Source organism: Heptranchias perlo, chromosome 4 (genome assembly GCF_035084215.1).
Source record: "Heptranchias perlo isolate sHepPer1 chromosome 4, sHepPer1.hap1, whole genome shotgun sequence".
In the NCBI taxonomy this organism is placed as follows: domain Eukaryota; kingdom Metazoa; phylum Chordata; class Chondrichthyes; order Hexanchiformes; family Hexanchidae; genus Heptranchias; species Heptranchias perlo.
This window is the reverse complement of record NC_090328.1, coordinates 97091433-97102944: the sequence shown is the minus strand read 5'-3', so window position 1 is coordinate 97102944 and position 11512 is coordinate 97091433. Positions and strand designations below refer to the sequence as shown.

The window sequence follows — 11512 nt, the reverse complement described above, 5'->3', positions numbered from 1 at the left end:
TACTAAGGCTCTTTGGTGCCACACTCGGTCAAATGCTGCCTTAATATCAAGGGCAGTCACTCTCACCTCGCCTCTGGAATTCTGCTCTTTTGTCCATGTTTGGACCAAGGCTGTAATGAGGCCTGGAGCCGAGTGGTCCTGGCGGAACCCAAACTGAGCATCAGTAAGCAGGTTATTGGTGAATAAGTGCCGCTTGATAGCACTGTTGACGACACATTCCATCACATTGCTGATGATTGAGATCGGGTGGGGTGTATAATGGGCGGTAATCGATCGGGTGGGGTGTGTAACTGGCAGTAATCGATCAGGTGGGGTATATAATGGGCGGTAATCGATTGGGTCGGGTGTATAATGGCCAGTAATTGATCAGGTGGAGTGTATAATGGGCGGTAATCGATCGGGTGGGGTATATAATGGGCGGTAATCGATCGGGTGGGGTGTGTAACTAGCAGTAATCGATCGGGTGGGGTATATAATGGGCGGTAATCGATCAGGTGGGGTGTGTAACTGACGGTAATCGATCAGGTGGGGTATATAATTGGCGGTAATCGATCAGGTGGGATGTGTAACTGACGGTAATCGATCAGGTGGAGTGTATAATGGGCGGTAATCGATCGGGTGGGGTGTATAATTGACGGTAGTCAATCAGGTGGGGTGTATAACTGACAGTAGTCGATCAGGTGGGGTGTATAACTGACAGTAGTCGATCAGGTGGGGTGTATAACTGACAGTAGTCGATCAGGTGGGGTGTATAACTGACGGTAGTCAATCAGGTGGGGTGTATAACTGACGGTAGTCAATCAGGTGGGGTGTATAACTGACAGTAGTCGATCAGGTGGGGTGTATAACTGACGGTAATCGATCGGGTGGGGTGTATAACTGACAGTAGTCGATCAGGTGGGGTGTATAACTGACAGTAGTCGATCAGGTGGGGTGTATAACTGACGCTAGTCAATCAGGTGGGGTGTATAACTGACAGTAGTCAATCAGGTGGGGTGTATAACTGACGGTAGTCAATCAGGTGGGGTGTATAACTGACAGTAGTCGATCAGGTGGGGTGTATAACTGACGGTAATCGATCGGGTGGGGTGTATAACTGGTGGTAATCGATCAGGTGGGGTGTATAACTGACGGTAGTCGATCAGGTGGGGTGTATAACTGACGGTAATCGATCGGTTGGGGTATATAATAGGCAGTAATCGATCGGGTGGGGTGTATAACGGGCAGTAATCGATCGGGTGGGGTGTATAACGGGTGGTAACCAATTGGTTGCAGTCTATAACAGGCAGTAATCGACAGGGGTGTGTAACAGGCAGAAGCTAATCGGGCGGGGTGTGTAACAGACGGTAGCTGATCAGGTGGGGAATATTACGGGCGGATGTCAATCAGGCGCGGTGTATAACGGGCGGTAGCTGATTGGGCGGGGAGTATTACAAGCGGATGTCAATCAGGCGGGGTGTGTAACGGGCGATAGCTGATTGGGCGGGGAATATTACAGGCGGATGTCAATCAGGCGGGGTGTGTAACGGGCGATAGCCGATCGGGTGGGGATTATTACAGGCGGTAGCCGATCCGGCAGGGGAGTATTACAGACGGTAACTGATCAGGCGGGGAGTATTACGGACGGATGTCAATCAGGCGGGGTGTGTAACGGGCGATAGCCCATCGGGCGGGGAGTATTACGGGCGGTAGCCGATCAGGCGGGGAGTATTACAGGCAGTTGTCGATGAGGCATGGTGTATAACGGGTGGTAGTTGATCGAGTGGGGAGTATTACAGGCGGTTGTCGATCAGGCGGGTTGTATAACGGGCGGTAGTTGATCGGGTGGGGAGTATTACAGGCAGTTGTCGATCAGGCGGGTTGTATAACGGGCGGTAGTTGATCGGGTGGGGAGTATTACAGGCGGTTGTCGATTGGGCGGGTTGTATAACGGGCGGTAGTTGATCGGGTGGGGAGTATTACAGGCGGTTGTCGATTGGGCGGGTTGTATAACGGGCGGTAGTTGTTCGGGTGGGGAGTATTACGGGCGGTTGTCGATTGGGTGGGTTGTATAACGGGCGGTAGTTGATCGGGTGGGGAGTATTACAGGCAGTTGTCGATCAGGCGGGTTGTATAACGGGCGGTAGTTGATCGGGTGGGGAGTATTACAGGCAGTTGTCGATCAGGCGGGTTGTATAACGGGCGGTAGTTGATTGGGTGGGGAGTATTACAGGCGGTTGTCGATTGGGCGGGTTGTATAACGGGCGGTAGTTGATCGGGTGGGGAGTATTACAGGCGGTTGTCGATTGGGCGGGTTGTATAACGGGTGGTAGTTGATCGGGTGGGGAGTATTACAGGCGGTTGTCGATCAGGCGGGTTGTATAACGGGTGGTAGTTGATCGGGTGGGGAGTATTACGGGCAGTTGTCGATTGGGCGGGTTGTATAACGGGTGGTAGTTGATCGGGTGGGGAGTATTACGGGCGGTTGTCGATTGGGTGGGTTATGTAATGGGTGGTAGTTGATTGGGTGGGGAGTATTACTGGCGGTTGTCGATTGGGCGGGGTGTGTAACAGGCGGTAGTTGATCGGGTGGGGAGTATTACGGGCAGTTGTCGATTGGGCGGGGTGTGTAACAGGCGGTAGTTGATCGGGTGGGGAGTATTACGGGCGGTTGTCGATTGGGTGGGTTATGTAACAGGCGGTAGTTGATCGGGTTGGGAGTATTACGGGCAGTTGTCGATCGGGCGGGGTGTGTAACAGGCGGTAGTTGATCGGGTTGGGAGTATTACGGGCAGTTGTCGATCGGGTGGGTTGTGTAATGGGTGGTAGTTGATCGGGTGGGGAGTATTACAGGCAGTAGTAGATTGGGTGGGGTGTGTAACGGGCACTAGTTGATCGGCGGTTGTATAACAGTTGGCCGATCTGCTTCTGCCTGTTTTCCACCAACATTGAAAGTTAAAAGCAACCCTTAAATTTCAAGAAAATAAAACAAATTGTTGACTTAATACCGGCTGGTTTAGGCCCACACAAGAAAATAAACAAATACTTCTCAATCTACATAACTCTTCCACCAAAGAGCGATCTGCTTCACCTCAGCCTCTTTTTACTTAATATTTAGACTTGGAAGTGGGGGCGGGAGGGGAAATTTCCACTGAAAGAATTTGTAATGGAATTCATAAGGGACCTTTATGGTTGCAAGGCCCAGCCTATCGTGGTCTTCTCCTGATGGTTCTGTGCAGCCTTGACCTACAAGCAGAACAATTAAAAAAAAGTGTGACCTATGACTGACCCAACCATTAATTTCAGGATTACAGAGCAATTACACCCTGTGTATCCACGGAAAATTACTGAGAATAAACATTCCCAGAGAAACTATTTTTGCGATTAGCTAAAAATAACAGGATTTTTTTTAATACAACATCAAGCAAAAAGAAGAAATATCTTTCTTCCTTTTTTAAAAGGTAAGTTACGTCTGACTAATCTAGTTGAATTTTTTGAGGTCACTAGTAAAATAGAAAAGGAAATGTCTTTGCATGTTACCTATATGGACTTCCAGAAGGCATTCGATAGAGTTCCACACGAAAGATTATTGACAAAAATGAAAGTGCACAGAATTGGAGGTAGCCTTTTGATTTGGGATGGAAATTGGTTGGGAGGTAGGAGACAGAGCAGGGAAGGTAGGTGACAGAGCGGGGATAAACAGTAGGTTCCAAGATTGACAGGGTGTGACAAGTGGTGTTCCCCAGGGATTTGTTTTGGGTTCTCAACTTTTCACCACATTTATTAATGACTTAGATGAAGGAATAGAAAGTTGTATATCCAAGTTTGCAGATGACACGGTGTTAAGAGGCACAGTAAGTAATGCAGGTGGGAGCAGGAAGTTGCAAGGGGATATTGATAGATTAAGTGAGTGGGCAAAACTATGACAGTGTGAGGTCATCTACTTTGGACTTAAAAAAGATAAATCGGAGTATTTTCTAAATGGTGAGAAACTAGCAACTGTAGAGGAGCAGAGAGATTTGGGAGTCCAAGTTCACAAATTATTTAAAGCTTGTAGACAGGTACAAAAAGGCTAATGGAATGTTGGCTTTTATCTCAAGGGGGTTAGATTATAAAAGGGAGGAAATTATACTTCAGTTGTATAGAGCCTTGGTCAGTCTCCATCTGCAGTACTGCTTTCAGTTTTGGGCACCGCACCTCAGGAAGGATATATTGGCCTTGGAGGGAGTGCAGCACAGATATCGGAGCTTAGAGGGTTAAATTATGAGGACAGGTTGATTAACTTGTCTTGTATTCCCTTAAATATAGAAGATTGAGGGGTGATCTGATCAAGGTGTTTAAAATGTAAAAGGATTCAGGAGGGTGGATACAGAGAAACTATTTCCTCTGGTGGGGACTCAAGAACAAGGGGACATAATGTTAAAATTAGAGCCAGGCCATTTAGGAGGGAAATCACCTTTTCACACAAAGGGTGATAGAAATCTGGAACTCTCTCTCCCAAAAGGCTGTAGATACTGGAACTATTTGAGCTTTCAAGACTGAGATCAATAGATTTATGTTGGGTAAAGGTAAAAAGAGATATGGAGCTAAAGCGTGTAAATGGAGTTGATGCCATGATCTAATTAAATGGCTGTTCAGGATCGAGGGGCTGAATGGTCTGCTCCTGTTCCTTTGTTCCTATCATTGTTTATGGCATACCAGAGCATTTTGACTTAACAGGTGATTAGCTAGGCACATTCTTATGTAATGCCAACAGATATCCCATGTCTTTACTTGTAAAAAGAAGGACTTGCATCCAATGAAGTAGTTTTGAAGTGTAGCCACTGTTGTAATGTAAGAAACCCGGCAGCCAATTTGCACGCAGCAAGGTCCCACAAACAGCAATGTGATAATGACCAGATAATCTTTTTAGTGATGTTGATTGAGGGATAAATTTTGACCAGGGCAACTCCCCTGCTCTTCTTCAAATAGCACCATGGGATATTTAACATCAACCTGAGAGGGCAGATGAGGCCTCGGTTTAACATTTCATCCAAAAGACAGCACCTCTGACAGTGCTGCACTCACTCAGTATTACACTAGAGTGCCATCCTAAATTTTGGGCTCTTAGTTTCTGGAGTAGGACTTGAACCCACAACCTTCATGACTCAGAGGCAAGAGTGTTACCAGTGAACCACTGCTAACATCTAAACAATGAGCTGTGTTTTAGTGAGTGAAAGATTATGCTGTTGGAAGGGGCGAATGCTGGGATGTGGAAGTGGGGGAGGATAAATTTCCACTGAAAGAATTTGTAAAGGAGTTCATAAAAGATCTGTTCAGAGATCTTCATGGTAGCAAGGACCCCGCATGTTGTGGCCTTCTCCTGGTGGTTATGTGCAACCTTGACATGCAAACAGAATGCAGCGGACGCATTACAGGAATTCAACCTGAAACTCAAACAGCACCCCAGCGATCGCAACACCTCCCTCCTCGGGCCATCACTTCACTAAGAGGATGCTCTTTACACTGGCACTACTCCTTCCTCAATGGCATCTGAGCCATCCTGCAAACCCATCTCATCAGAAACTCACAGAGATCCCAATCGACGAATGTTCATGTACAAATGCATAATGCATTTGCTACACCACATTAACATTTGTGTAAAAGTAGCACATACAGGATTGCAGTACAACCATATTGAGTTCGTAAATAAACTTCTGTGATCAGTTCTATTCTCTTATTAACATTTTGCATACTCTCTGTATGCCTTCAAGAGGGAGCTGGACCAATTCTCGACTGGGGTAAAGATCGCATAATATAGAAAGTAAGTATCTTTATAGATAACACTTGGTCCATGTGATCCCCATGACTGGTTTCAATTGCCTGAGGGGTTGGAGAGGAATTTTCCAATGTATTTTTTCCCTTATTGGCCCTGGGTTTTTCTGTTTCTTGCCTCTCCCAAGAAATTATATGGCTGTTGGATTGGGGGGGGCGGGGAAGTGGGGAGGGAAACAGTGTTTAGTTACGATGCTCCAGCTATCATGGTATAGGGCAAAATTGATGGACCAGCTGGTCTTTTCCTGCCCGTCAATTTTGTACGTTGGTAGTGGTGGGAGTATGGATCGGAAGTACGCAGGGACAAAATACAGGCGCGAACCTTTACTTTTCTCCTGGGTTGCTAGCAGGAGTACCCAGGAGAGTCATCTTCCATTCCAGGAGACTTCCAGACAATCTGTGAGGGTTGGCAACACTGGTTGATAGATATAGCATTGATGTATTTAAGGGGAGGCTTGATTCATATATGAGGGAGAAGGGAATAGTGGGATACAGCAGCAGGGTGGGAAGAGGTAATTAAAAAGTAAGAACTTGCATTAATATAGCACCTTTCACCACCTCAGGACATCCCAAAGCACTTTTGAAGTGTAGTCACTATTGTAATGCAGGAAACATGACAGCCAATTTACAGTCCATAAGGTCCCACAAACAGCAATGAGAAAATGTCCAATCTGTTTTAGTGATATTGGTTAAGAGAGAAAGAACTCCCCTGCTCTTCTTTGAAGAGTGCCACTGGATCTTTTACATCCAGTGGGAGGAGACTCATGTGGTGTTTAGACACCGGCATAGAGCACTTGGGCCGAATGGCCGGTGACTGTGCTGCAGATTCTGTTTACTACAAACTATATGTATGGACCTGTGGTGATTGTTATGAATGAAATGCAACTGTATCCCGCCCACCCCCACGCGCCCGAATGCTGGTCACATGTCCCAGGCAGGGGGCGGGGCATGGCCGCGCCTGCAGCCTCTATTGGTTGACATTCGCTGGCGTCATTGACGCCACGGGGAGGTCCGCTGATTGGTTCGCTGGCGCGAGGTGGTCACGTGGGGCGGAGCTGGGCGGGTTCAGGGGTCAGGAGAAGGTCGCCTGGTGACAGAGGCGTGGGGCCATGTTCAGGATGGAGGCGCTGGGGCCGAAGATGGACCCGGAGGAGCTGCGCAGGAAGATGAGAGCGGATGTACTGCGGTCCGTCCGCTACTTCCTCATCTACGTGGCCATCCTGCGGGCGAGTGAGTGACCGGGGGAAGGGGGAAGGGTTTGGAGCCAGTGACCGAGGCCCAGGCCACCTGCACGTTCATTCACCAGCGGTGGCCGGAGTCCCCCACCCCCGTCCCTTCGACTCCCCGCCCCGCGGGTTTGGGCCCAGGCGGTGCCCCGTGCCGGTACCGAGGGCGCGGCCGCAAACTCAAGACTTGAACTTGGAGACCCGCGGTGGGGTTCCGGGTATCGCACGTGGCCTGGCCCGCGGAGTAAACCATCCCCGGGGACTGTGTACTGGGATAGATCGGGGGGGGGGACTGTGTACTGGGATAGATCAGGGGGGGGAGGACTGTGTACTGGGATAGATCGGGGGGGGAGGACTGTGTACTGGGATAGATCGGGGGGGGAGGACTGTGTACTGGGATAGATCGGGGGGGGAGGACTGTGTACTGGGATAGATCGGGGGGGAGGGGACTGTGTACTGGGATAGATCGGGGGGGGGGGGGGACTGTGTACTGGGATAGATCGGGGGGGGGGGACTGTGTACTGGGATAGATCGGGGGGGGGGGGGACTGTGTACTGGGATAGATCGGGGGGGGGGGGGACTGTGTACTGGGATAGATCGGGGGGGAGGACTGTGTACTGGGATAGATCGGGGGGGGTGGAGACTGTGTACTGGGATAGATCGGGGGGGAGGACTGTGTACTGGGATAGATCGGGGGGGGACTGTGTACTGGGATAGATCGGGGGGGGGGGGGGGGACTGTGTACTGGGATAGATCGGGGGGGGGGGGGACTGTGTACTGGGATAGATCGGGGGGGGTGGAGACTGTGTACTGGGATAGATCGGGGGGGGTGGAGACTGTGTACTGGGATAGATCGGGGGGGGGAGGACTGTGTACTGGGATAGATCGGGGGGGGGAGGACTGTGTACTGGGATAGATCGGGGGGTGTGGAGACTGTGTACTGGGATAGATCGGGGGGGGGGGACTGTGTACTGGGATAGATCGGGGGGGAGGACTGTGTACTGGGATAGATCGGGGGGGGGGGGACTGTGTACTGGGATAGATCAGGGGGGGGGGTGGAGACTGTGTACTGGGATAGATCGGGGGGGGGGGGTGGAGACTGTGTACTGGGATAGATGGGGGGGGGGGTGGAGACTGTGTGCTGGGATAGATCGGGGGGGGGGTGGAGACTGTGTACTGGGATAGATCGGGGGGGGGGGGGACTGTGTACTGGGATAGATCGGGGGGGGGGGACTGTGTACTGGGATAGATCGGGGGGGGGGTGGAGACTGTGTACTGGGATAGATCGGGGGGGTGGAGACTGTGTACTGGGATAGATCGGGGGGGGGGGGGTGGAGACTGTGTGCTGGGATAGATCGGGGGGGGAGGACTGTGTACTGGGATAGATCGGGGCGGGAGGACTGTGTACTGGGATAGATCGGGGGGGAGGACTGTGTACTGGGATAGATCGGGGGGGGGAGGACTGTGTACTGGGATAGATCGGGGGGGTTGGAGACTGTGTACTGGGATAGATCGGGGGGGGGAGTGGAGACTGTGTACTGGGATAGATCGGGGGGGTGGAGACTGTGTACTGGGATAGATCGGGGGGGATGGAGACTGTACTGGGATAGATGGGAGGGGGGGAACTGTGTACTGGGATAGATGGGAGGGGGGGAACTGTGTACTGGGATAGATGGGAGGGGTGGGAACTGTGTACTGGGATAGATGGGAGGGGTGGGAACTATGTACTGGGATAGATGGGAGGGGGGAACTATGTACTGGGATAGATGGGAGGGGTGGGAACTATGTACTGGGATAGATGGGAGGGGTGGGAACTATGTACTGGGATAGATGGGAGGGGGGGAACTGTGTACTGGGATAGATGGGAGGGGGGGAACTGTGTACTGGGATAGATGGGAGGGGTGGGAACTGTGTACTGGGATAGATGGGAGGGGTGGGAACTATGTACTGGGATAGATGGGAGGGGGGAACTATGTACTGGGATAGATGGGAGGGGTGGGAACTATGTACTGGGATAGATGGGAGGGGGAACTATGTACTGGGATAGATGGGAGGGGGGAACTATGTACTGGGATAGATGGGAGGGGTGGGAACTGTGTACTGGGATAGATGGGAGGGGTGGGAACTATGTACTGGGATAGATGGGAGGGGTGGGAACTGTGTACTGGGATAGATGGGAGGGGTGGGAACTATGTACTGGGATAGATGGGAGGGGTGGGAACTATGTACTGGGATAGATGGGAGGGGGGAACTATGTACTGGGATAGATGGGAGGGGTGGGAACTATGTACTGGGATAGATGGGAGGGGTGGGAACTATGTACTGGGATAGATGGGAGGGGGAACTATGTACTGGGATAGATGGGAGGGGTGGGAACTATGTACTGGGATAGATGGGAGGGGTGGGAACTATGTACTGGGATGGATGGGAGGGGTGGGAACTATGTACTGGGATAGATGGGAGGGGTGGGAACTATGTACTGGGATAGATGGGAGTGGAGTCTGTACTGGGATAGATTTGGGGGGTCTACTCGGATAGATCGGGGGGAGTATGTACTGGGATAGATCAAGTGAAGATTCTACATTAGGGCAGATCGGGGATGGGGAGACTACCGGAATAGAGTGTGGGTGCAATTCTATATTGCGATAGATTGGGGGGGAATCTTACTGGGAAGGATCTGGAGATCTGTATTGGAAATTACGCTGGGGCTGGAGAGATTCTTTACTTAGGTCCCCTGGAAAGGTGGGGGTGGAGTTTATTTAATGTTTTGGGGTTTCTTTTTCTTTCCTATGGTCCTGAAAGGGTTGATAGGTTGCTCATTGAGATTCTCACCAATAGGAGCCAGGAACTGTCCTCTTACCACTCAGCACAGCGCATGAATCAGCGTTTTTCTAATATTAAACACCAGATGTCCTGTCGTATTGTGTGTAAAAAGTGATCAGCCTCAAAGTTTTCACTTGCATAATGTTGCAAATTAAATCTTCTAACAGAGATTCACAGCTCATTGAGTTATCTCAGCCCTTGACACATCACCTCCAAATTTTTGATGTTTTTATGATATTTATTTTCATGTAAGAACAAGAAAAAGTCACTGGGCCTAGCAAGTCTGTTTTTAATTTATCTGAACTTAACCGACCCACCTTCTCGCCATAATTGCCTCTAGTACATGTTATACTGGCCTTTTCAAACAGTTTTAGTCTGAAACTTATACTAAATCATTCTAATTCTTTTCCAGCTCCCTTTATCCTAAAGAAACTGGATAGTATCTGAACTTTGCTGCCGACAGGGACTTGCATGGTACCGGACAGCGGTCAAGTCATAGTTGATCTTCAGTTTGTACAGAGTGACAAAATGAACATGGACAATCGGGGATGCTACTGCTGCTAACGAGTGGATCTTTTAGACTCAACTATGGGACAAACTGTCAATCCTCATCATGTTTTAAACTGTTCTGCCTGTGCAACTGGATTAATTTTGAGTAATGCTTCTCTCCCCTTGACCATTCCCCATTTTATTTCATGCAAGGAGTTTTTTTGTAATTATTTTACACCATTGATACCTAGTTGTGTGCTGATAGGGTAAAGGACGTCAGTGTGCAAACAAACCTGTGTTTACAAAACTTGGTGTCTGCTCTGCTTATGAATCTGATCCATGTTCCAGCTGAGTTTCCTCCTTTTTGGGGAATCGCTGCAGCAATTGCAGTATTTGACAACAGTGCTTCAGTGATGCAAAACCAATCTTCTGAATCTAGAAGGTGTACATGACTCCAAAAGATAATGGAGATACTTCTCATGCCGTCAGTCATGAATGGTGCAATGTTAGAAATGGTGTGGAGCACTGATACTTTCCTGTCTGTGATATGGGTTTAATTGAAGTTTTCTCACTATATGATTTTGCTTTAATAATTGGTTTTGCACAAGAAAGATTTAAATACATTCTCATATTGGATTATCTATTTTAAATCAATTTTGATTTCAATTTTTCATCTGGGCTGATTAAAGATTACCCTGAAATCTTGTGTTAATTGCACTGATTTAAAAGTCACACCTGATTTTAAAATGTTTTTTGCATAAATGCGTCACATTTTCCTTTACAATTTCAGCTATCTGCTTTGCTCTTTTTTAATATATCTAAATTGTAAGCCAATGTATGCTATATTTTGACTTTGCTTTCAGTTCCTTCCCCTCCCTAAATATCTGTGAAAGCTGGTGGGATTTTGTGTAATGGACATCTGAGGCTTCTGTTGGCCATTTTACTTTTTTCTTAACTGAGTTGACTGTGAAAGTTGGATTATGTTCTGCTTAAGCCAGTAGGGTGGTATTGTTATTCCTACAAGGGAAAGAACCATCAGTAAAAACCAGCTGGCCTGATCAAATTCAAAGTGGGCTGGTAAGTGATCAAATGGTGCGTTCTGCCCGTTAAAAAGCTAATGACTTGTGGCACTCGTTGGTCAGGAAAGCTTTGAGTGAACTGGTAGACACAGCACGATCGTA

General features: G+C 48.9%; 1 protein-coding gene across 1 annotated transcript; it reads left to right on the top strand.

Moving 5' to 3' along the window:
* The first annotated feature begins 6843 nt into the window (after positions 1-6843).
* On the top strand, positions 6844-11032 carry tomm5 (translocase of outer mitochondrial membrane 5 homolog (yeast)). The gene is made up of 2 exons (XM_067982242.1): positions 6844-7023; positions 10255-11032. Exons 1-2 carry the CDS (start codon positions 6903-6905, stop codon positions 10287-10289), a joined length of 156 nt encoding a protein of 51 aa, XP_067838343.1. The 5' UTR covers positions 6844-6902; the 3' UTR covers positions 10290-11032.
* Positions 11033-11512: the final 480 nt, after the last annotated feature.